Raw genomic sequence first — 27,112 nt, forward strand, 5'->3', positions numbered from 1 at the left:
AGTTTTAATCGGGTTTTAATGGATTCCTTGAAAGGACGATGATTTTAACTGGTCCAATAACTAATTTTATCCCAAGTTATTATAGCTTAAGAATATAATCCAGTTCAGAACTTCAGCGCAACCTCAGAATTAAAAATCGGTTTTCATTACTTGTATATAGTTTTCCATTTAATTTCTTTTCGTATATATTTGTTGTATGACAAACTTAGACAATTAATTTGAATTTTAACTAAAATTTAACTACCACAGATAGGTTGCAATTACATACATACATGTAAGTGTATGTCTAATATATTAATTATAGATTACATTCATCGCGATATAACTGTTACATATAGTTTACACATAAGGATTTATCAATTTTCTTGCATTTTGCACAATTGTCGATCAGTGTTTATTATTTGTTTGTCGATTAACTACGCTCATGCATGACGTTTGATAATGTCTAGAATTTCATTTCATTGTTTCGCGTTGAGATTTACAAGGATTTAAATCGTAATCCATGGGTTTCATGTAGAATATGGTGCTGGGATTTGGAGCGGGATCGGGAGCTGGACGAGCGCGTTCTAATGTGGATTTTAATGAGGTCTCCCGACGCTCGAAGATGCCTCTTAACTAAATACATAACTCTTGCACTAGGCTAACAAACTAGACAAATGATAACTAATTAACAATTAAGGTAAACGTTTATTGGAAATCCTGCAGCAAGTGCAAGGCTCGTCTCCGACCCGCTCCTCCTAGACCGTCGTGTCCGGCGCCGGAGAGATGGGCTGCTTGGACTCGGACACCTCCAAGGTCCTGCCGTTGGACGCGGGCCCGCCCTCCTGCGGATCCTCCGGCGCGATGTCGATGCGGTGCGCCTTGCGCCACACCACCAGGTCCATCAGGAATGCCAGGAACATAATGCCAGCCGTGATTCCTGGCAAGAAAAGTAGGTTATAAGGTATTTTTGTTAGAAAGTGAACGAAGGATCTATATAAGTACATAATCCCTCTGTGATGATAAGTGATTTGGAAATGTTTTTCCATTTCCCCATCACTCCCAACTCACCTAGGAAATATTGCCGGAAAGTGTCCGCATCGTAGAGCGAACAGGCACCGTGCTTGCCGCACACCGACTTCCAGATGAGGCAGGCGGAGTCCACCACTGCGCCGTAAATGATGGGACAGGGAACGTTGCCGAACAGGCCGATGGCCGACTGTATCACACCCATGGCCATGGCCTTATCTGTGGGGATTTGGGTTTGGTTATCGTTAGTGTAACATATGTTTTCCAGGTCTGGTCATTACCTTTGGGATGTGTACAGCGCATGACGAGCAGCATGCTGCCCACCTCGGAGGTGGAATGCATAAATACGCAAATGGCAAAGATCAGTATAAAGTAGATGAAGTTCTTGCAGTTATTATCACAGTAACCGTTGACCGCCTCCGGAGCTGAAAGGAGCACAGGGATTGAGATACTGGGGATTTCGGGCTAAGTGGGAGGGTCTCACCATCTGGAATGCAAGCGCAATCGGAGTAGAGTGTGCGATTGTCGCTGGGACGCAGCGAGGAGCTGCTGCATCCGGCGTGGCAGGCCGAGATGTACATCTTGCCATCGGCACAGATGGGCGCGAAGTTCTCCTTATCACAGGTACAGTTGAGAGCGGCACTGCACGTGGGCTCGATCAAAGCGGGACTGGAATAAATGTTCCACAAATTAATTGCTAGATGCAATAGCTAGCTTATGGCAACACTTTTAAGGATCCTCTTGCCGCGCAAAAACCTTGCCTACTTATGAGGGCATTAGCCATAGTTTTGACAATATAACACACGTTTAAAAAGCGTAAAACGAAACATTCACAAGTATTCACAGTGTTCACTGTGTCAAAACCCACCCATATACAAGATCAGGTTGTTTAGTTCTAGTTACTAATTATCTTCTTGCCTAATAAAACTGCCTTTCTCTGACTGATCAACATTTAACCACTTCATAATTAACTAGTATTTAATCACGGTAATTATCCCAGAACCTAATTTGAAGACCCACCTGTTGCCATCGCTTGGCTTGTAGCCGGCAAAGTCGTTCATGCTGCAGCCGATGAACATCAGGATGATCATGCCCGCCGAGTAGACGAGGGCTGTGAAGGCGATCCAGGCGGCCACGCCCCTGGCAGTGGGCTTCCGCTTGAGGATGAAGAGCCCGGAAATGACGATTCCGATGCCCATGACGAGGATACCACAGAAGGCGGCGATCATGTTGGCATCATAGGTGGCCAGCCGGAACTGGGTCTCCAGATACTTGGGCAGGAACGTATAGAGGCCGGCGATGGGCAGCAGGTGGAACACGCACGAGGCGGTGCGGAACATCAGGATGTCGTTGCTCAGCTGGCGACGGACTGTCTTGGGAAAGTCTGTATTGGAAAAAGTATGTTTCAGTTGCACGCACAAGAATTGATTGACTTTCTCACCTTTCAGCTTGGGCTTCTCCTCCGGCTCAACTGGAGCTGCTGGAGTGGCCGTCTGCCCAGGCGGCTTCTGCTTGCCGCGCAACTGCTTGGGGAACGAGAACATGGCAATGGAGGCCAGCAGCATGAGGCTACCAATGGCCACCGGTCCCAGCCACCAGGCGCCGATCCAGCGCGGATCGGTGGCGTCGAAGCCGGGATTCGAGAAGTTAACGTACCAGCGCGTGCAGAAGCTGCCGAAAATGAAACCGGACGCCGGTCCCAGGATCCTCATGCCTATGGTGACGGCCATGTACATGGGCGACTGCTTGCTGCCCACGTTGTCATCGATGTAGGGTATGCCCAGCGTGGCCACGGCGGTCTGGCCAATGCCCGAGCTCAGCAGGCTGCCAAAGAAGATGCAGAGCACGATGACGGTGATCTTGGAGTGGGAGGCCTGCTCCAGCTGGCGCTCCTCGTTGCACTCGCTGCCCGAAAGCGTTTGGTTGCCCCCCAGAATGCACAGATTGGGATTAAGCTGCTCCCTGCTGGCATTCAGCCAGTGTGAGGGGAAGGAATCATTGGCGGGAGCGAGCTGCGTCTGCTGCAGGATCACACTGGAGTGCATCAGCTGCTCGCCGAAGATGAAATGGGGCAGGGCGCAGGAGAAGGCGGCGATAGAGAACAGGACCATGCCGCAGGCAATCCATCTGGGACGGTGACCTCTGCCGGCGAAGTAGGTCAACAACATGGCCGTGCATATCTGACCCATCTCACTGGCGCTCAGCAGAATTCCCGTGGTCTTCGACTTGATCTGGAATAGCTTCTCGATGGTGGTGATCACTGAGACGAAGTAGGTCATGTACATGCCCTGCAGGATGTAGGCCAGCAGGAAGACCACCATGAAGACGTGCGTGGAGGCGAATCTCCTGGCCCACCTGGGCCGGCAGCCGAAAAGGCCGCAACTGGAGCTGGATTCCGCGGAGGAGCCGCCATTGAGGTCCGAATCGAAATCGGACTCCTCGGACTCACTGGAGCGAGGTGGCAACTTGTATCCTCCGGTCAACGGAGCCTGTTCGTGGGCATACTTTTCGCTGAGACTGTGCCCATTGCCGGTGCCATTATTGTTGCTGCTCAGAATGTTGCCCAGGCCGTTCTTCAGGTGGCCCAGATCCTCCGGGGCCTTCCACTCGTTGTTATTGCTCGGGGTGCTCTCGTAAAGCACTGTGCTTGGAGGCGGAGTGGTCACCTCGCCGTTGGTGGTGCCATTGTTGTGCTGCGGCAGCAGTGGTGTAAAGGCCTGACTGGAATCCCTGCGTCCGCCATTCTGATGATAGCCATTCCCATTCAGCTGGCCATGTCCATTGCTGGGCTTTCCGCCCAGGGATTGCACCTGGGCTGCCGCCTCCACGTCGCCATTGCTCTTCGTCATTTTGGCTTCTGGCGGAACTCTAAAAAACTAGGTGATTTGATCGATCTTCTAGGGTTTTCTTGATCTTAGCTGTGTAATCTCAACGGATCGGTTTAGTGAATCTCCTCTATGTGGTCTTGCTTATTGCCTGTTCCATTTTCCTATTGGGGGGAAATTGGGCTGTGGCATTGAGTTTAGTTTTGATTTGCTTGTTGGCCCAGAAGTCGAGGTAGATGGGTTGATCTGGTCTTCAAAACAGTTCTGTTTTCTCTGTTTTAATATGGCAGTGTTGTGTCTGAAAATATATAAAATTATAAACTAAGATTAGTATTAGAAAACAAAAATTGTTTCAGGGAAAAGTCTTTACGAATATTTAAATTATTATTTGCAGTCTTTATAAATGTTCTCCAATTTTGAGCATATTGACTGTCGCTTTATTCCAACTTCTTCCCCTTTTCGTTTATGTATATTTATAAGCTTCATGTGCAAATACAAACTTTTACTCATATCTATTATGTGTTACTCATATACCTATATTTATATCACACAGCTGAATTATTAAGTAAGTACTTTTTCGAGAAGGAAATGCTTTTGCAACAGCCATTGATATTTTTGGCATATCAAAGTACGCATTTGCACAATGTACCTATGTATATATTCCGACTTATCAGAAACATACTTAAATAATATATAATTCTTAAATCATAATTACGTCATAATTATATTAAATTTTAATATTTGGGAGAACTCTTCATCTAAAACTCACTACTGGCACATTTTCCACTTATGATTTCCCTTCTTTTGTTAAGTCACTCTTCACCATCCGATTATAATGGAACTAAGGCGCTGAAACCCCAACGAAGACTGAAGAGAATCGGGAAACAACTTGCACACACACACCTTATCAGCGCCGCACACACACACATGCACTTGCAACGCAGTCGTGCGAACAGCATGCGGCAAAATTCTAGCAAAGCTGCAAGTATTTTAGATTGCACCATATTTCGGCACATTGATAAGGGCAGTGAAAAAGTTCAAGGTTGGGCTGATATGAAACTTTAATCGCACGAGGAGCGTACTTGGCTGATTTACGGCCATCTAAACCTAATATAGAAACTTTAAAATTTCCCAACTGATGATTTGGCTATTTTTAAAAACGAACCAAATGTAAATATGTATATTGCTACACTTGCATACAACACAAATGTATATATGCCAAGCAAATATTAAAACAGTTTGTCCAAATTCTACTCTACTCATATCTCACTTTCGGCGTGTATATTTTTTTTGCAAAAAAATTCAATGTCAAATACTCGCAAAATTTGCTCTAAGCATTTGTTGTTTTCGTTGAGAGTCAACCAATTGCGTTGGCGTTGGCTTATAAAAACATGCCTGAATTTAATTTCACTTTCAGTGCAATCATTACGGACTGGCTGCAGTCGCAAATCTTATCAATGTGCCCGACCTCGCTGATAAGGAAAGTGAAATTCTTGCTCGTCGGTGAAGAGAAATTGGACTTGGCAGCCCTCACTCCCAAATGCACAAAAATATATATTGTATGTTTTTAATAAACATTTCTCACTACTAAAATATTATCAAGTAAGCTTAGAGAAATTTATTATAAATTATTTTTGAAAACACGGAAACTTTGTCTTAGTTACCTACAAAGTTAGAAGCACTATGTGGAATACTCAGATAGTATCAGATATATGGATAAAATATGTTGTTGCATACTTTTTGACGCAGCTCTAGAAGATTTTAAATTGGCACAGAGTTCTGTTTAGGTTTTCACAATTGGGAACAAACTACATTCCGAATTGAAATGAGATATTTAAAGGTAATCGAACCAGAAACAGTATGGAATTTTTCATTGTGTAATTAACTATTTGTGTGTGCAGTGGAAAAGGGGAAGGAAATGTGGAGGCGCTTGATGTTTTCTTTCCACTCCCCTCAAGCGTCATGGACTGGCCTTGAAATTGTTGTTGTTTCTGCTGTGGGTTTCTTTCTTTTTCCTTCGATTTTATTTATTGCGCATTTTGCGCTTTTGATTTCTGTTTGAAATACTTCGCTGTGGTTCCATCGGAATGCGTGTGAATCAAGCGCTTATTTATTTATGCATAATTCGAGATGAATGGAAGTAGCACGTGCTCAATTAGCATTTTTAATTTACTTTTTATGTTTAGAAATGTGATGCCGCGAATGAGGTTACAGCATAAAAACAAAACACAAGAGATTACGAAACAATAGTTCCGTAAAATGGAGTTTGAAAATATAAAAACTTCAGTAAATACGATCAATAATCATTTAAGAATGATTATATTTTCTGTATATAGTAATGTGGATTTTGTATTTTCTTTCCGCTTGCATTAGGAGGTTGTCAACTAATAAAGGTGTGTTTTGAAGCAGTGATTGGTGGCATTTCAACTCGGAATGAGTTTTCAACGTTGTATAGAAAATATAACAGCTCAAGATAAGTCTTTCGCTGTATCTTTATTTCCCGCCTTATCTCCTTCACACTTTCCCACAGTGCGCCGCACACGCTGGAGAATCTAACTGGTGACGTAGATGGGCCAACAAAGCCAGTACTTTAGTACTTCACTTCCATCGCTGCCATCGCTGCGTAATCCTCCCCGCTCCTTATTTTACCCCCCCCTGGCCAGGCGGCAGAGAAATAGAGTTTCAACTTTGGAGCTACTCCGATGCACTTGCTGAGCCCTGGCCCGAACCTGAACTCCTGCGGTTACCTGTTTGGCGTTTGGCGTTTGGCTTGGGTTTCGGTCTGGGTTCGGGCCTGGGTTTTGGGTTCGAGCTGCGGGCAGGGCTCATTGAACCCGGCTGGCAGCAACTGACCAGGTTGCGAACTATCGCCAGATGTTTATGTAAGAGCCCGGCCGGCCATCTATTGCCTTTAATTTGGCCTGATGGATGGTTAATTGTTCAATTTGCTGCAAGTGTCCGACTGACAGTCAGATATTACCGATTTATCAGTGTCAATCATAATAAATGCAATTAAGCCACCAGTTTACGAAACTATCTCTCCAGGATAGGCCCATTCGAGCGGGTCATTCTGGTTGGGAGCAGATCGATATGTAGATTGTAGCCGTGGTTTCCATTTCAATTGGGCCCGCAGCCCATCATCGCAGATACAAAGTGGGAAAATCAACGCTTGATTTTACACCGCGGCACAAAATGCTAATTGTGTTTATTTCTACACCAGTATCTACTTTTTAAAATGTTAGAGAACAGGTCAGAAACTAATTGATGAATTGCAGTCATTGTACACAATTTGGGTCATTGTAACCAATTTCATTGTGAATTTAATAAGGGGCAAATAATTAGCTGAACTTAGCTTGCACTCTTGCGAATTAATCTAATGCTGTCTAGTGTAATAAGAATGGTTGAGTTTGCGGGGACAACGGGGAGTTGCACCTTTTCTCTGCTCATAACGTGTGGATTTTCAGGTTTTCCTGGCCACTTGCAACACGTCTTCCCACTTCCGTCTTTGGTCTTCGCTTTTCCCACTACGTAACTGAGTTATGTATGCACGTGTGCGTGTGTGTGTGCATGTGTGTGTGTGGCTGCGCACGAGTATTGGTGGGCATTTGAATTGCGCAAGCGCAAGTATTGCAAATTGCATACCAAGCAGCTCAGTGGCTGCTGCGCCGCCGCCGCCGCTGCTGCTGCTGCATGCCAACATGCAACAAAACCAGACACGCGGGCAACGTGCTGACTGGCAGCAGCAGCAACTGCAACAGCAACATGGCAACAAGTGGCAGATGCACAGCCAAAGCCAGCGAAGAAAGCCCCAACAATGGCTAGAAGCGGCATTGAAAGTAAATTGCACACTGCAACAGCAATAGCAACAGATGCCAGTTGGAAGTCCAAGTTGAAGTCGAGCCAGCGTGCAGTTGGGGCCTGCTGGAAAAGCGCTCGGAAAAGTGGTTTTTCCACATTTCACTTTTAGCATAGAAACGATTTAGAACCTGTGGCGTGGTGCAATCGCAGGCATCATCTATGTTGCAACAAGACGCTCAGGAGAATGGAGAATGGCTCATTAATATCGAGAATTCGTTGTTTGTTTACGTTTCTACAAAGTTCGAGACTCAACACATTTGTTTGTTTATGCTTATTTCCATTTCCCCCCAGACATCGAGTCATTTTCCGGGCTTAATTCTCTGGGGTCTCCAATTCGCTGACCAATCAGATAGAGGCGCTTATTGTCTTTTGGCTTTGACCTTCACATTGAGAACTGAAATTTGAACCACAAGCTCGAGTTGTGTAAACAAACTGTTGGACAGACAAAAACAATAACAAAAAGTGCACAACTTGGCTGTGACAAGCGATTATAGTATAAGTACGTACATATGTCCACTTATTCACAAAGCTTTATAGTCATTATAATTTTTGTTTTTGAGCCCAATTCGCGGGCGAAATTATTCCATTAATTTTTGGCTTGGCAAAAGGCATGAGTGAATTTGGTTTTTATTTATGACTTTGTTTAATCCTATTATGAAAAGTTAATTTAATTTTTAATCGCCGCATAGCAAATAAAAGAGCCATAAAACTTTTCAAGCGGCAAATCTCGGCTTATAAAAATTGTATTTCAATGCGATCGAGGTATCATAAAATCCCACATTCCCCCACTCATATACTTTTTAGGCATTTCAAACTGGAACAGCCATGTAAAGCGTCTGAGTTTGGTGCATATATGCGATATGAGGTACATGATTCAGGGCAACTCAGAGGGTGTGGTTTTCCTGCCAAAAACAATGACGGAAATTACTTAAAACACTTTAAGCAACCGAGAAAAGGTGATTGAAGGTAGGTGTATTTGGTGAAGCTAACACCTTATTATGTATTTAATGAATTAATAATAAAAGTGGGATTTTAATACGTCAAAACTAAGTTGAGTTTTCGAACGAATACTTTTTGGCATTGGTCATGATTGAATTGAGTGTGCATACATCACTTCTTATTTGGACAGCAGTTACTTTTCTTTATTCGCGCTTTTGTTTGGCGGAAAACCAAACTTCCTTTTTGACGGCGCTTGTTAAAAATCTGAGAAAGGTAAAAACACGAAAGCCAGTCAGAGAACGAAACAAACCAAAAAAAAAAAAAAAAGAAGAAAAATTAACAACCTCAAAATGGCAGCCAAGTGTGCATAAATTTTTGAAATGCCCGCAAAAGTCCACGCCGAAACCAATTCAAAATAAACAGAAAAAATCAGCGAAAAATCGGCAAAAATCCGCAAAAAAAAAGAACCTAATGAAATGCAATCAAAAAGGTATTCGCAGAGGCCTGCGACTGCATTAAGTCCAGCCCGGACTTGGACTTGGACTGGACGTGGAGTGTTACCTGGTAGCCGCTCGGCTCCAATCCTCCTCGAAATTCCCCCGAATATCTCGCGTGAAGATCAGTACATGGCGCTGACGTGACGTTCTCGACGCAAAAACCGAACAAATACATTTATTTCACTTCTGGATACGCCGCCTATATAGGTACGCATATTCGCATATATGTATATAGGTGGGTACTGAATAAATGCGAGTGGATTGGATTGCTTTTTGCTTTCGGCGGAGGAGAACAGCTTACATTTGTCATTTTGCGCGGACAGTGGAACTTTTTGCATTAAGTTCTAACTACTTCAAGTGAAATAACACCAGATATTAGATCAAGAAATTGTATTTTTAAACCCCTTTTATAACTGAGCATTAATGTATCTTATGGATGTCTTAAGATGGTTGTTACTTGTTATGATTTACTTGGCCTTTGACCCACTGTGCCTCTGATGGTCGCAGAAAAGAAAGCTTGTTTAAAAGCGCAAAAAATCTTAATTTAAAACAGAACAGAACGGAACAGAACCCTTCGTCTGATTGATTGACCCGCTGATTTAAGCCGTTTTCGGTGGCCAGGATGCGACTGCTGGACCATGGACCATGGTGAACTGGTGGATGAGGTGTTAACTTGCCTTAAACGCTCCTCGGTCCGATTAGTACCGTTATGCGGCTAATTGAACTTTTATAAATTGTTAACTGTCATTGGGAGAGGCTGCTCCCTTCGAGACCGGCTAATTTGGCATAATTTATTGTAGGTTCTGCATGGATATTTCCAATTAGCGAGCAATTATGCGGTAAGGCTTCGTCATGCGCGCAAAGTTTGGGTTTTTCGCCCAGTGTCAGACAGATGAAGAGTCATTCAATGGACTGCTCAAGTGTTTTGGGTCTCGGAGTTAGTTGACTCGAAGTGTCAAGTGGCTTGCCGAGAAATAAAAAAAATAGTTGCCCAAATAGATATAGAACCAACGCAATTCGCATAGATGCCGAACCCATTCAGTGCCCATGAGTATTTGTTTATGAAAGTACTTAGCAGGTTCTTTTTGCCTCTCAGGTTCTTTTGCTCGCCAAATAAAAAAAAGATTTCAATTGTTTAACGAACAAAAAATCCCTGCATAATTTCCACCGAGTGCGTGTTTGTAATTTTTTATTTATTCAACTTTTTGGCGTTTGTAAAATTCCACTTGTCTTTTTTTTGGGACTTCTTTCTCAACTCTTTTAGCGCCTGACTTTTTATGGCGATCCATTTTAAATTAGTTGTTTACTTTTAAAGAACGTTGAAATGGGTTTTTTTGTTGTCAACTTACATTTTTGTTAGGCGTGAGTTTCTTTAGTTGGTAACTGAAAGTATAAAGAAGAACAGGGAAAATTAAATATACCATTGAAGTTGGCGACACATTTTTAATTTAATATTGTAAATAAGTTATTCACCTCTGTTTTTTACTTGGTTGAAAGTAAAAAAAATACACATGTTTAAATTGAATATGGAGCATAGCAAACTAAAGAGTATTCCATTAGTTTTAGGGTCGTAAAAGCTTACATGAATATTATACAAATTAATGCCTTGTTTGTCTTTTCTCTGTGTAAAATTACTTTTGGCAAACTTCTTGTTGAACAATGTAGCTGCCAAGCAACTGAGAATTTAATGTCCATAAAATTGGTGTCATAAAATTGTACCCATATGCAATCAGCCGTAATTAAAAGTACGTATATAAATGGGCATGGCGTTTAGTTGGGTCATAATAATTACAGCCAGACCGATTAACAACAATTTCGAGCGCGATGCAGTGCGTGTGAAAAAGTGCAGCGGACATTATTGTTTATTAACGAAAGCGAAACGGCGAGCGACAGGAAAAGCTATTAAATGGGGGCAAAGTATACAATAAATGTAAAATGCAAATCTTGTCTGCGGCAAAAATAGTTGCTGACGCCTCGGCAACAACAACAACAGCGGCAGCAGAAAATTGTATAAAAATAAAAGATAAATGAGCACAACGGCCTGCTGTGAGTGTGCGTGTGTGTGTGTGTGTGTGAGTGGTGCAGCGGGCAAGCAAAATTGCATTGAGATAGGTCAGTCACACACTCACACACACGCAATCGGCCAAGTGCAGCGCACTCTCTTCTGCAATCGATTGCAATCAATGTAAGTGAGTGTAAGTTTAAGTGTGATTGTGTTTGTGTTTGATAACTGCTCTAATTACGCCACCTAGGGGTGGTATTTCTTGGCACAATAGCAGTCCCCTCCGCGGCAGCGGCAGTAAGAACTCAAATTGCAGGCCATAAAAAGAAAACAAGTTTCTTGCATCCATGTAAAACTTACACAACCGCAGTGCCGCTCTCTCGATTCACTTTTCTTTGTGCAATTTCAATAATTTGGCGAGAGGCAGAGAGCGCTGTGCCTAAAGCTCTTCGCAGAAGAGAGCAAGTGCATCTCGGAGCAAAAGAGCACTGGCAGTCTCTTCGGCTACTTGCACTTTCTGCTGCACTTTTGCAAAGGAAATAGTAGTAGATGAACAGACATCATAAATTGTTCCGATTTGGCCAAATTACTTATACTAAGAAATAGAGAGCTAGCTGACTTAAAATAAAGGCAAATATATTAGACACAAATACTAAAAGAGTGCCAAAGAGTGCTCTGACTCAAATGTACCTTCTAAAACACGCCTTCCATTTGAACAAAGAGTTTGACGAAATAAAATGACTGGAGAGGTAATTTACTATAAAGCTTCTGTAGTTCAAAGTCTGTGCGCACACCGAGCAATCTCTCTCTCATCCATTGCTCTTAGTTACATCCCCCGATTTCCTCATTTTCCGGACCTAGGACAACAAGAATGCGAGTGTCTGAGGCAGGGAGACTCAGCGGGGAACACCCAAACCAAACGACCACCCCCTGAAAAAGCTGTATTTTTGGCAAATCGAAGAAAAGATCTTAGGGAAAAAGGGGCAGGACATGGCACCCCAGGAGTACAGACAACACACAACTTATTGCGCAGCAGACGAAAAAATGGGCTTTCCTTCGTCTAGACGGGCAATTAAAGGATTGTGAAAAATTCAGATAAACAGATGGAAAACTTCAACTCTTAGAAATAAGAGCGGCCTTCGGGTTCAGGATGACATAATTATTAGTGAATGCAAATTGGAAAACAATTGAGTTTCAGAAGCACTCGGGCGTCGTAGGCGAAACGAAAACGAATTCAAATTCGAAATGAAAACGAAATTATTGCAAAATCTAGGCACGCACACACACATTCGACTAACGGTGGCTCTCTCGCTCTTCCTCTCTGGTTTTCCCGGTGCATGTGTGTATGTGTGTGTGCTGGCGGAAAGTGCATTGACTTATCTGTTTGCTGGTGTGTGTGTGTTTACTGGTCGGTGTGTGTGTGGGGGAATGGCATGTGGCCAAGATTGCAATGGCCAATTCCAATTTGTAATTTGTCTGATACAGTTCGGTACTCCCCTTTTTATGGCCACGAGGAAAATATCATAACTTGCGGTATTTAGCAAGCTGTTGGGGTGTTTATTTGTTGACCTAGGTGGCTTTAATATCCTGCCAAAGTTGGGTGTGTGCTAAAAGTGAGTCAACGGTCTATTTCTGGAATGCTGAGGAATGCACTACTTTAAAATCAAATAAAACTCCTGTTCAAGAAATTTAAAATGGCTTGTTAACAATGTTTTTTTAGGTAGTACATCGTAGGCAAATATTATTTCTTCACTTTCATCTAGCGTACGCTCTTCACAACTATTTGTTATTGCAAGGGAAATAAAAGTGCAAGTTTTACCACCTCACAACGCCATGTCACACACGGCGTATGGTACTTTAGTACATTAGTGTAATCACGTCGCGCATACGCCCATTTGTACGGCGCATACAATCGTCATGTGTACATAAGTACAATCAAAAGCAGTGCACTTTACTGCCCTTTCCAACTTGGTCGCATCCGTTTCATTGTATCAAATGTGCGAAATCCGCAAAGTGACAAGAATAAGAAAGTGGATGGGTGCAAAACTAGTTTAGTAGGAATCCGAGGGATCATTTGCATTGTGCTGGCAAAGTTACGTGGCGCTTAATTGAATAAGTGCCCTGGCCAGCTTGGTCAGCTTGGTCAGCTTGGTCAGCTTTTCCAGCTTGACCAGCGGCTTGGATCGAGACGAATGTGTGCTAAATTGATTGAGCTGCAACTGGAGTGCCATAAATTAACGGACAAACATGGAATGAGTCTGCAGCGGGTTGCATATCGTATAATTTCCACAAAAAAATCACAAAAACCCAGGCCAAAACGGAGACAGAAAGCGAAAACTGGGTCAACCTGATGCAGAGCGGCCTACGCAGCTCCATTCAGCAACATTCACATTCACAGCCACATCCACAGCCACATCTACAGCCACATCCACATCCACATCCACATCTAGTTCGTTGTCTATCCGGCCGCAGACGTTACAAATATGTAACTCAAAAAAGATATGCAGCTGCAGATGCATGCCAAAAAATTGCAAAAAAATGCACAAATAAAATAAATAAAGGCAGAGGCAAATGGTAAAAAGTGTAACCCACGTTTCGCTTCATTTGCTCGCACTGGAAAAGTAAAAACGGCAGCTACACGACGCCAATTTTATGTCTGCTGGATTTCACCCACGCAGTTGCCAATAAAAAAGCAGCAGCACCATTAACGGCAGGAAAATCCAACATCAAGCTACCACACTTCCAACTTCTATTTTGTGTACAATCAAAAGTCCCTTCATATGATACGCATTCGCAATAAAACGCTGCACTATCAACAATTCACACTTTTAAGAATACCTAAGCTCTATTATCTACTCAATCCATTTAAAGGCAACATTAAATTACAAACACCCATCCACCATCCACCATACCCCGTGTCCACTGTACCGCTGAGGGAGATGGAGAGATTTGCGCTGCCCACAAAATCGTGATTCCGCCAGTTGCCACCGCCACCGCCGCCTGCCACAACGTTCACTTTCAAAATCAGTGAAATGTGACCAAAAAAAAGTGAATTGATGTTGCATTGTGTTCAGCTGTCTGTTTGTTAGCTATTCGCATTATTCACTTGGCTTACAAATAGAGGTTAATTTATTGTGACTTGATTGAGTCGAGCATGCGCCTAAATTATGCCAGAGAAACTGCATCTGCAACTGCAACTGCAACTGCAACTGCGGAAGGTGAGGAGTCAGTCAATTAAACCATTATTGTTGGGATTTCTTGAGTATGCCATATAAAAATAAAAATATTGCATGCCCATGTTTCACATGCAATATTTTTATATTTTTTAGAAACTTTATATTACCTAATTACTTATGAAGGTAGTAAGCCCCCATCTTTAACTTCTTATTGATCAATTGTATAGCTAACTAATAAGATTATATTTAAATATAATTAAATATTAAATATAAGTACAACATTTCTTAATTTGAAACGATTCTCACTGTTGGAAACTGATGTTGTGAAAATCCTAAGAAATCACCATTGATGTGAACTTCCAAGAAATAAGAAACTACGAATGTATCTGCATTCTTGTTCGCTGATTTGTAATATCTGTAGTTCGCCTGCTGTCTGCATGCGTGCTTAATGTCAAGTTGTCGTGGTCCTACCACAATGCGAATTGTTTGTCTCAATGTCAAGTTTGCCAGGCTATTGGAATCAATTACACTGCTCCAGAACTCCACTCACACATGGGAACGAGTTAAAGATGGAAATACAGATGCAGATACAGATACAAACGGATACATTTACTGATGCATATGCATGCTTCGGATGCAGATAAACATCCAAGCGAAGAAACCAGATGAAAACCGCGCGCTGCATCCACCAACGACCTTCGGCGCCGATCTGACATTGAACACTGGCTATAAATGGAGGCATACTCATGTACGTTGCACACTGCACACTGCACACTGTACATTGTACATACCTTCGCGCCTTTTGTTGCTGTACATGCTGTTGACATAATTTAACCAGAGCATACACCGAGAGAAATAGTGCACCTTCAAAAATAGGGTCAATTGGATGTGCCACAGATTACTATTTCCCGCAACGTTCAGTTTTAGTTTTAGTTGAATATTCTTAGATATATTTTCTACTTTTTAGCTCAGAGATATAACTTTTTGAATATAGAGAAGCATTTTGTGTTGCTATCTTCTATACCAATTACCAGCACGACAGTGGAACAGTAACTTAAAAAAATAATTTATTAAAGAAGGATCATTTCGAATCATCTTCATTTTGTGTAACTTATTTCGAAAGGCTTTGGTTTCTTCCCGGTGCATTTTTATTAATTTCTAGCGGTGCATGCAAAGTGCGTGCTTTGCTTAGCGCTTTTCGCATTTAGCCAATTAACTGAGTGGTGCCGAATTCAGTTGGCGATTCAGATGGAAATGGAGATGGAGATGTCGGTGACGCGCGCACATTCCAATCCGCAGCGATACGATCCAATCCAATCCGATCCGATCCAATCCGCTGCGCGTTTTCAGTTGGCACTTCATGTTGCAACAACGGCAGTTGCCGCTGCAGCACTGCTGCACTTGACTTACTTGCCTGGCGGTGTTGCATCTGGTAACTGACATCGCCATCGCCATTGCCATCTGCGCAATGCATTTCACTTTCATTATGATGCAGTCAGTTTTTGCCACTAAAAATGGCAACGGGGCAATGCCAATGTGTGGTTTTTCCAAGCCAAAATGAAAACCAGTCGAGAGTCGAGAGGCTGCGTCTCCCTCTCCCTCTCTGTCTCTTCATCGCCATCCCACTCGCACTGATTGGCAGCAGCAGCAGCAGCGGCGACAGCAACTGCAACTGCAACAGCTGACAGCTGCACTCACCTGGAAACTCACCTGGACTCAACTCACCTGGCCTACCTGTGTAGGCGTCGCTTTTCGTCGGTTTTCGTCTTTTGTTTCTGCCTCGCATGGGTTTCGTTGCTTGTTTTTACTTTCTTCTAATAGATCGTTAGCTGTGCCATGAACTTGCAATTGATTGCTTATTGTTAAATGAAAATGGAAAGTCAATTTCCAGGCATTGCTTTTCCTTTTTCGTGGCTTTTCATTAACGACGCCTTTGTTGCCACAGCAAAGGCAGCCGAGCCACCCAAGGCAGCAGAGGCTTTCCCGAAAATTGTGCAAGGGGGTCAAGCATTTAACGTATTCTTGACTTGACTGGCGTTGCGTTGCGCGTTTTTATTGATTTGCCAGCTGAGCAAACGGAAAGCGAAAGTAATTACCCTTAGTCATGCCCATACCCACACACAGATAGCCATATAAGTGTACAAATATGTATTTGTACACACCCAAATACCGGGCAGATATACATAGATATAGTACGGGTGCTTGGTTCTCATACACAAAAGTTCCCCAAGAAATCGAGCGATAAATGCAGCAACCCCAATTGCATTCACAGACCCTCCACTCTGTGCCTGTGTGTGTGTAGAGGTGTGTAGGTGTGTGAGTGAGCTTGTTGCAGTGTGCGTAATTCGCCGCCCCTTCCTGCCCCGCCCCCTCTGCCACAGGGCACACACGCAACAGAATCAATTTTTATTGGTTACACAACGACGACGCCAGCAGCGAAGGAAAAGTCCATTGACCCCGACGACGACTCATGACTTTCCGTACTTCTTGGCACACTCTTCATAAGGAGTATGCCGCGCCCATCCATTCATCTTGTAACAGATAGGGAAATTTATAGCCATAAATGCAATATTCTTTTGAAGATCAAAACGAACTGTTTTCTGGGTCAAAGGAAAGTAGAGATCGAAAGCCATGGATCTATTTCCAAACCTAACTGATTGGGAAAGGATATTCGAGCTTCTGACTCATTGAGTAATTATTTTTTCTTTCATATCAAAAGATGTTGGGTGCCCTTATAAATATGAAGAGTATGTTTCACTGCAGTCTGATGGATTGCCTGCCCCCGAATGTTGTTTCTTCAGTTGAGTTACTTTGAGTAAATAGCCGATGCATCGGCTACTGTTTGTTTTGGTCAGGCGCAAAGATCTTTGGGCTTCGCCGGCTTCAGTGGGCTCCGCGGAGGAGGATCCGTCACTAATGGGAAAACAACAAAAGCACGCTTGGGTAAACACATTTATTTATTCACGTGACTCAGGTTGTAACCAATTTAATACTGCTGCTCCCGCTCAGAATCGCCAGGTGCCCCGAATGCCGCCACCGTAGTCGTTCCGATTGAAGTCGAAATTCCGGCTGGCCTGGGCGTAGGCGTCGATGCTGCCACGCCCATCGCCACTGCTGTACAGATTGTAGTTGTACTGCACACTGGCCTCCCGACCCACTTGGTTGTCCTTGCTGGCGGTCACAACCACGGATCCTCCCTCGGGCGATCGAGCCCGGCGAACCAGGGGCACCACTTCGAGCAGATCCTCCGGATTGGCCTGGAATGCCTCGGGATGTGGCTGACGATAGGAGGCGCCCAGGGTCACTAAGCAGCAGGCTACAAGGAGCAACAGTGATCCGCACTTATGGGAGAACATCTTTGTTGGCTACTTGTTGAAATGAAACTGATGAGCAGCCTAGAAGAGCTCTGCGGTTTTATAGTAGCAAAGTGCATTTCACAGGGATTCACCTCAGCGGGGATTTCTACTTGGCAGCCCATTGTTTCTTATCAATTCGAAACGGTGCTTTTATTTACAGGTTCATCCCAGTCGGGGATCCTTATCAGCGACTTATAACAAAAAGAGAGGAGGGTACATACGGTCACAGATGACACAGAGTTGTCTAACTTTGAAAAGCCGGCTAAGTAGTTGATAAATAACAACTTAAGCTAAGTTTATACCCTTAAAAACAGAAATACATATAAATCAATTCTAACCAAATAAACTAGGAAATTCTGTATCAAAGCAAACAAATATTAGCATTCTGCTAATGTACATGTCAGATTTATCAGATTTAACCTTAAACTTAAGATGAAACGCTTGCTCGCAAACTAAACTATCAATTATATTCTATTAAAATTGCATCTGGGAATATATAGATAGATTCCATATCCAATATATCTACACAAATATAAATATAAATATATCTAATTATATGCTAATTCCCAGCTGATTAGGTCTGATTTCGACGGGTTTCTAATCAGGCCGAAAGAGGGGCGCGTTCGGCCATAACTTTTCTTTTCTAAACGCATTTCAATCGGCCTACGCAACAGACTTTTGGAGATAAGGCCGCACGCACCGGCGTGGCCGAAAGCTCCCAATAAAACAAAAAACACAAGAAAAAAAGCAGAAAAATCATAAAAGAGAATTTAGTTCAAATGGGTTCATTGACACAGAAACGAAGAAATCAAAATTTAGTTTTCCCGTGCGTGCGATCCACGCACGATTCACTATGGACTCAATAGATCGTACGCTTTTTGTATTAGTTATCAGCGCGGCGTCACCGATTAGTACCCCAAAACCCGAGTACTGACATCGGGGGATACATATACACATATATACATGAGTAGATGTACATATGTACATATCAAGCTCTAATCGCAGCCGAAACCCTTGCAAACCTCGCCGTGAACTTGAATTCGAGTGATTGTGAAAGTATTATACGAGTACTACGAAATTCAGCCGAGTGCTGCGGCACTCTCTCAATTCTTTTCGGCGACCAGAACTGATTTCTAATCACATTTTCGAGTGCGAGTGCGGTAATTAGATGTGCGTACCGCTGGCTCGCGCTCCCGATGCGAAAGTCTTTCTCTTGGCCCGTAGATCACTTGCGGGTGAAAGTTTTTGCATGGGTACGTACTACGTAGCGATACTGCGGCACCGTGTTTCTTTCGTTTGCCTCACTGGACTGCGGCCTTATCTATTGAATATCAAGTTGTGCATTTACATCTTTTGTCACCTGTGGCCATTTATCTCACAGCTCACAAAACTCACTCCGTCGCCGTCGCCCACGGGGCGTATACACAATGCGGAGTAGAAACTGAAATGGGCAAATGGGCAAAGAAAGGGGCAGAGAAGCACGGAGGAAAAGATACAAAACTTTACAGACACGTGTCGATATCCGATCCGAGAAGTTGCCGAGTCATAATTGTAAAATTTTATAGATCTCCCCGAGAATTCGGGGATCTTGAGCTGCTAGGGCTCTCAGCTAGAAAAACAATTAAGCCCAAAAATATAAAAATTCATTGAATGAAAGTCTATACGGAATATATCGCTGTGTCTGCCCCTTGAACAGCCATTTGTCTAGGCACAAAAAACTGAAAAAAAAACTGAAAAAAACAGACGGCAAAAAATGCGTGGCGTACGCACGCTTTCAAAATAAATTATATATGCGGCGATGATACGATTTTATATAGACAAATGCGCTTACATATATATAAGTAAATATATATTGTATATCCGCCGGTTTTCGTACTATATGTGACTGTGTTTCGCTTGTTGTTTTTAAAGAGATTTATTTGCCAAAAAATATGACGACGAGCAGCGCCGTAAAATACTGTGTGCTGAAATCGCAAATGGGCAACTTTTTGCGGCTGCCCCTTTTTGTGTGGTTTTGCTCTTCGGCTTTGTCAACAAAGGAAGGAGGAAAATGCAGATTACAATGAATAAGAGGAACGACAAGGGCGGAAACATCACTTGGCTATGGCGAACTCCAAAGTCCCTCCTTTGGTTAAATTCAAGAAATTTCCCAAGAAAGCCATCGACCCAATTCCACAGGGAATTCAACAAAAATATCAAGTGATTCAATACTTCCAAAGTACGTGGCTAGTCAATAAAATATTTAAACATCAAAGCCTTATGATTTTATAAATAGTTCGCAAATAATATAAAAAGTTGCTTAAAAATAGCTTGCTTATCTGACACACAAATTAGTGTTTTATTCATGAGTTGAGTATGTATAACTATGTCTGAAAATGGATTAATTTCTTACAGTTTAAGACCCACCAAATGCAAAAGTATTACGGAATTTGTAGACTTTTGATATGCTTAGCATTTGTTATACTATTAATACGTCTGGGCTGCAAAACATTTAATACTAGTTTGATTACCCATTCAGATACCTAAATGCATTATCATAAAAAATGTACAAGTGATTAAACTGCAAAATACCGAAAACGAAACCATTAATTTCCATTTAATGAAATCTAAAATCGAAAGACCCGCCAAGAGGAGGGACTTCGGATACTTTGGATGCTTCGGAGAATGGCGAATCGAGAGTGAAGTGAAGTGCGGAGATGGGGATGCTTGTGGTGTTTTTATTATTATGGTTGCTGTGCTGTGTTGTGTTGTGTTGTGCGTTGCGTTTAAGTCAAGTTCAAGGACTGTCAATTAAATTGAAATCACTTGCTAAAGACGCGTCGCAACAAGCTTCCAGATGGGCAGGGTCCGCGTTTCGGGGTGGCGGGGGAGCACGGGCTCCAACTGGGGAGCCGCTTCTTGTGTATCTATGTGGATCTCTCACTCTTTGCTTGACTTTGCACGCAGCCCGCTTACATTGTTGCTGTTTCTGTAGTTTTTGTTGTAGTTGTAGTTGTTGCTGCGGATGCTGCGTAGTTACAGTGCGGTAATTGCCGCTGATGATCGTGATTCGTCTTCCTCTCGGCCGCTTCCATGGGCTGCTATCTTCTAGGCTGCTCTTGAATGGCTCTTTTGTATGTCATCCCGGCTTTGAGACTTTGAGGCTTCGAGCAAGTCAAGTGCGACTTCTGGTTCCTTAATCGCTCGCAAACGGTTGCCATCCAGCAGCCAGCAGCCAGCAAGCAGCAACCATCAAGCAGCATCCAGTCCCCGATATACAAATACATCTCGAGTGGGGCTGCTTTTGTCTGTCCAAAGAGAGGGCGTGTCGCTGGAGAATGTGGGAATTCATCTCATATATTCGTGATTGGCATGGGGAATTGGGGCTGTTCGAGTGGTCTGGGGAGTGTCAGGCACATGATTTCAAAGACAAGTTCGGCGTTTGAAAACATACATATGTCTGCATATGCCTGCTCTAGATGAAGTGTTTTATTTGTTAGAATGTATCTTGTAGTCGTACGATGAGTACTTTCCCTTATTTCCGTTCTTAAAGTGAGCAAATGCGAAAGAACAACTTGTATTGCAGCCAAACCTCTGGGGACTAAATCCGTTCGAGATATGTATTCATGGAGTAAAGCCAACATCTGGCTGATAGTGGCGACCGAAGTCGGACGACTAAGGCGGTAAACACGACCCCAGCTCAGTTCAGTTCAGCTCAGTTCAGCTCAGCCCAGCCCAACGACAATGCACGGCCAGGGGCAATTCCTAACTGTGTTTTTAGGCCAACTTTCAGTTTCTCGAAATGCGAATCGAGGTTTTCATATCAAATGTGGCCACAGCCAGCGGCCTGAGACGCTCAAAATAAATGCATAATTAATGACGATTTGGCTGTACGTATTTGTTTCTCCAGTTGATTAGCATACTGCCAAATACATACAACACCATATCAAATTATCAGCTCCGACTTGTGAGTAAGCTGACTTATTTGTGTACAACTTTACACGTGCTCTAGCGAACGAATAAAGGAATATCGAGCCAGTACAAATCGATACGCAGTGACTAAACTTCTTGAAAATTTCCTTTCCTTTGTGTCAACGATGAGTAAATGTTCTGCTTCCCTCTCTCTCTCTGGGCCAAGAAATGTGATTTTAAACGTCAGGCAGATAAAACAAATGTCAATCCATCAGATACGAAAAGAGTTCAGAGGAAACGGAAGTTCTAAAGGGCTAATATACTGTAAAATACGATGTGAGACAGTCTGCCAATATTTGTACAATAAAACCATTTTCGCTTCGTTTCGTTAATCAATACAGAAAACTTATTTTGTTATTGTCTTTTTTCCGCCTTTGTTGATTTTTGTTATATTTTTTTTAGAATATTTTGTATGCCAGGAATTTAAATTAGTAGAAAATCTGGTTTGTGATTTCGGGTCTGTTCTCTCAAGCTCCCCAACTTTTTTCCATCTCCATCTGTAGCTCGTCTTCTCACTTCTACTCGATTCTTGTTTTTGTCTGCCGGTTCTCAGCCGATTTCTTCATTTTCTGCGACGTTATTACAGGTGAATTTTGTAGTTCTTTCCCAGTTTTTTTTTGTATCTTGCCGTATTTTTCTGGACTTAGGACGCATGGCGAAAAGAGAGCGGAATCAAAAAACAAATTAAAAGAGTTTGGCTGAAATCGAAATGCTTTAGGCCATTGATCATTTATTGGCCGGCGGAGGCGATGAAGTTAAAAGGAAACAATGGAAAAATATGGTACCGGCGAGGTAGACAATTTTAGCTCGGAAACTTTGGTTATGGGAAACAACTTTTGAGGCTTAAATACCATTTAATTGAACATTTATGTTAATCTTATGTTTACCTAATCATTAGCCTTAAGTTCACATTTTGCACGTTTTATTCAATTCTTATTACTGTATAAGACTGTTTAGGACTGTATGTTTTAAGTGAACTATAAAAAAAAGGCAACTATGAAATGGGTTTCTTTTTTCTCAAATTGAAGCACTTATCTGACTTTCTCTAAGCACATGTGCAAAATAATGTAACATCTTGAATTTTTATTTATATTGCGATAAAAACATTAATTTTTAAAACAATAAAGTGATTTCTCAGTTACTTTCAGGTGCGTTTCCTGCTGTTTGTTAACGTCACTTTAAGTGTTTAATTTTGAAACCCGAAAATAAAATGCTCTGTAAATGTGTACGCATTCAATGAGATCAACCAAATATATATAAATGGATAATAAAAATCGGTGATAATGAACCCGATGTGGGTCAGACAGAAAAGAGTGTTTCTCACTGGTTTCTGGCCAGAACAAACACTCGTATGATTGAGGTACAAAAGTGAAACTCTGACACTCTGAAATTCTGTTGTCGGTAATTCTGAGTCGATAGTTGCGGTATAAACATTTACATTTGATTAAACAGCGTTTATTGACTGTTTTCGTTTTTGCTTTTGTTCGGCCTTAATGCATTTCGCCGATATTCGGCTTTCGTTTTGCGAGGACACAAAAAGAATGCAGGGAAAAAGCCCAACCGAACCGAACCCAACCCAAATCGCCGGTATCTGTATCTGCATCTGTGCATCTTTATCTGTGCGTATTTATTTTGGTTTTACGGCATGTATGTAATTACCCGGGAACCGAGAAGGCAGAAAAGGCAGAGAAGTGGAGTGTGTTCGTATTCTTTGGCTGGTTTCTTCATCTCTGTGCGTCTTATCATTATTTCCGAGTGTGTATTGTGCGCTTTCTGATTGCTCTGCCCCCTTTTAACCTTCGCATTTAAGAAATTTCTTAGCCCATTACGATTTCACTCAATACGGCGTATGATTTTTGTAGGCCGTCCAACAAAAAATTACATGTTTCACTTTCTCTGGCGCCTGAATAGTCGTCCCCCCTTGGAAAAAATAACAAGAACCGCGTTGAAGAACAGAGAGATAAATGCTTAGACATCGTCTGCCCCTCTCTATTATATTTCGAAATATCTTTTCGGGGTTTCTGTTTTTGTTTTTCCCCACATCAATCAGAGAATGAATGCTTCGTTCTTTCCATTTCTCTTGTGGCAGCATTGAAAAGGGAAATTTCTTTAGCCCAATTAAATGAAACGAAACCAAATCAGGTTATTCCATGAATTTTGGGCTTATTTCTGCATGTTTGTTTGCCACTGATCGTTCGATCGTTCTCTTTGAAATTTTATTTCGCCACAAAATTTAATTGCAATTTACTCGGATTGTTTTCGGGAAAATACATTTTCAAATAAACAATTTCTACACATATGTATGCCAGCTTAAATAATTGATAATTGAGGTTCTAGGTAAAATTCACTTAAGCAGAGCTCTTAAACTCTAAAAATGTTTTTTGTGACAAACTTAAAATGCAGTAAATACCCAAATTTTTAAGTTTTCCGAACAAATTGTAATTTCATGATCGAATAAAATTTATTTATTAAAGCTGTACTTACGCTTATCGCTCCTGTTTCGCTTTCTGGTTTTGTTGAATTTTTTCATTCAGAATTTGCTACGCAATTTACGCGTTTAATTTGTTGCTGCCTCTGTTCGCCGCACTGTTTTTTTCTGTTATTTCACACACAATTTTTTTTTATTTAATTGCACACATAATGAACAAAATTAAATGCTATATTTGTACGTTTGTGCGTTGAAGACACGCACACAGCCAATTGAAAACTGTATTTGCGGCTGGGTTCCAATAAAACAAATTTTTCGAGCACTCACTGAAAAGGGATTTGGCACTTTAATTTTTAACCAAAATGGTCTTAAAATCTTATTGTTTTATAAATCTCAAAAAATTGTATTATATAGTATTCTATAAGGGATTTTATATGTTTCTCTAGATATTTGATCGGATCAATATGTCAACTCGTTTTTTTTAACATACATATTCTGTATTGTGTGCGGAATTATTTGTCTTGAGCGTTTGAAATTAGTAAATAAATAAAGCACGAAAATATATGGTTTCAACTGGGTTCTTGGACACAGGTATCTTTCAGGGAATATTGAAGGTGTTGGGAGCCGAAAACGAAACCGATTCGGAGCGGAGCGGAACCGAAAAGTCGAGCGACGCGTGCACTTACAGCGACGTCTGAGCAGCAAAAACTCGAGAATAAGCAAAGTGCGGCTCAATTTATACGAGGAGTCGAAAAACGCAGACAAGAAGATACATTTACAGATGCAGAAACAGATACGCGTGCTCTTAGTGTTGGTGTATCTCGAAGATACTTCTAACCGCCACTCTCTTACGCTCTCTTCGCTTTCGCTGTGGGGGTGGTCTTTCTCCGCTGTTACTGTTATCGCCGCTGTTTCTGTTTCGGTTTCTGTTTCTGTTTCTCCGCGCTCTGTGTGTTTTGGTTATAAAAGTGTAGTAGATTTTTGGCATTTATCTGTTTTTGTTTTATTTGCATACGTTCAATATGCACGACCCACATTGTTGTTGTTGTTGCTTCCGATCGCGGCGTATAGAAATAATAAGTATTCACATGTGTATATGTGTATATATGCACAGAATGTACATATTATCTCTCTCGCCCCCCACTCGCACTCGCACTCGCAGTCGCACTCACACACACACACTCTCACGCACCGCACACATACAGTTGCACCGCCTGAGTTCCGCTGCCCGTCGGCACAGTCCGCACACGGTAACAATTCGAATACGAATACGCAAAACGGCCAGGCGAACTGAAAACAGCCAAAACTTTTCGCCTGCGTCGCCGTCGCCGTCGGCAGCGCAGCTGTTTGGAGCTGTTGGGGCTCTGGCTCTGGCTCTGTTAGGCCCCCACGCTGTTAGGGCTCTGTTATGTGGCTCGAGTGCTCTCTCTGTTTGTTATCAGTGGCGCGCGCTCTTTTATCAGAGTGAAAGGGGATTCGGGAGATCGGGCTGATCCAACTGCATCTGACTAGCAGGACACTGGAATATTGCACTAATGTATCTTAAGTAGGGTGCAGTTCAAAAGGTTTTTATAGATACACCAATGTAGGGGCTGGTTTTGACATGGACTCATCGAAAGTCAACTTCATTTGCTGAAATTTTGGCAAGTACAACAAGTGCAACTTTCTATTTGTTTAGCAATGAAATTCCCTCAGCAATGAAACCATCTTATGACAAGTTGTGCTGTTTTTAATCACAGAACTGTGCTGTATGGTGTGATAATCTACACGTTTTTCAGAGCCACAAGTTGCATATATACCAATATACAATAAAAGACATTTCCTGCGCAAGACGCAATCAAGATTTTTAGAGTGTGGGGGTGGTGTTATAAAAAATTTAACAAAAGTGAGATATATTTTCAGACTGCGATACAATTGATTGATTTCTCATTTGGAAATTCTCACGTTCCTCCGAGCAAATTCGGTGGTGTAATGTTTGTTAAACTTCAAGTTCTTAGTTAGTCTAACCGAATTATTAAATAGGAATAATTTTTGCACATTGTGCATATAAGTTTCCATAAGTCGCTTTGTGTGTTTACCAAGCGATCTTTGCGATTAAGGGTTATCTCTTAGGTTATGCATCTGCGGCCCGTTGGTGCAGCTCAGCTTGCAAAGTAGTCTACGGTTTGGAGGCTAATGGAATTCAGTTTGCGAAATTCCTCGAGTAACTTTCTGGTCGCCTATTAATATTCATATGTGCAAAGTACGTATCAATTGCATATTCGGCGCAAGGTCGTCTGCCAAGCGGACAGATAGATAGATACTCGTACATAGACAGATAGGCAAACTGTCAGATACTCGGACTCATGCGAAGTCTGTGCGCAACAATCAAGCAAATTGAGTGCAACGCAGACGCTGGCGCAGCCGTATCTATTGGATACTCTTTTGGCAAACTCCCATCGATATTGGCGCGATTCGCAGCTAGACGGCTAATTACGTGACATGTTAGACGCGAAAACAAGTTAAACACGCTCGTTCGATTTGTGTAATTAATTGCAGGCTGAGACTGCGACGAGCGAGAGCTCAAAAACAAATTCACCTCGAAATGTGCATTGAACTTTTGCGGTTGCTTTTCTCGCCGCCGGATAAATGTTGTTTTCCCTTTTTAGTGGCTCGCTTTTTTTTTGTTTGTAACCAATTCTAGTTGCACTCCGCCGCTGTGATAACCCGCAGATGAACCCATGGGCGTTGGGGCTTACACTTTGGCGGGGGGTTACGCATTCTGAGTGGGCTGGTTGGGTGGATGGGGGCACGAGCAGCTGACGCAGCTGATGTGTGTGTAAGTGTTGCAGCTTGTAAACAAACGGCAAGCAAATAATGACAAAGTCGGCGACGGAGACGAAACTCCAAAAATGTTCCTTATTGTTTGCTGTATTGACTGCATCGCTGGGCTTATCGCTAACCGTTGTCAGATCGAATAAACATTCACATTTATATGTGGTGCACACAATGTGGTGATGTATGTGCAGTGGGGCTTGCTTATGATGAACTTTTCGTTATAATCTTACAAATATTAGCTAGACTATTGCTTTC

The 27,112-nt window shown here is 42.3% G+C and overlaps 2 protein-coding genes across 3 annotated transcripts; both read right to left on the reverse strand.

The window, feature by feature from the left end:
• Positions 1-190: 190 nt before the first annotated feature.
• LOC122617364 (solute carrier organic anion transporter family member 74D) lies at positions 191-25,297 on the reverse strand. Of its 2 annotated transcripts, XM_043793207.1 has the most exons (9): positions 25,244-25,297; positions 24,097-24,366; positions 10,477-10,510; positions 2,450-4,131; positions 2,029-2,392; positions 1,493-1,677; positions 1,290-1,433; positions 1,051-1,227; positions 191-919 (listed from the first exon to the last, which is right to left on the reverse strand). In XM_043793207.1, exons 4-9 carry the CDS (start codon positions 3,855-3,857, stop codon positions 738-740), a joined length of 2,460 nt encoding a protein of 819 aa, XP_043649142.1. In that variant the 5' UTR covers positions 3,858-4,131; positions 10,477-10,510; positions 24,097-24,366; positions 25,244-25,297; the 3' UTR covers positions 191-737. The 2 variants fall into 2 exon arrangements, with proteins under 2 accessions (XP_043649142.1, XP_043649141.1); XM_043793206.1 differs by lacking the exon at positions 25,244-25,297 and having other exon boundaries at positions 24,097-25,243.
• Positions 17,037-17,692, reverse strand: LOC122617365. The gene is made up of 2 exons (XM_043793208.1): positions 17,288-17,692; positions 17,037-17,218 (listed from the first exon to the last, which is right to left on the reverse strand). The coding sequence occupies exon 1, from the start codon at positions 17,659-17,661 to the stop codon at positions 17,311-17,313; it is 351 nt and encodes a 116-aa protein (XP_043649143.1). The 5' UTR covers positions 17,662-17,692; the 3' UTR covers positions 17,037-17,218; positions 17,288-17,310.
• Positions 25,298-27,112: the final 1,815 nt, after the last annotated feature.

The sequence above is a fragment of the Drosophila teissieri genome, chromosome 3L (genome assembly GCF_016746235.2).
Source record: "Drosophila teissieri strain GT53w chromosome 3L, Prin_Dtei_1.1, whole genome shotgun sequence".
Taxonomy (NCBI): Eukaryota; Metazoa; Arthropoda; class Insecta; order Diptera; family Drosophilidae; genus Drosophila; species Drosophila teissieri.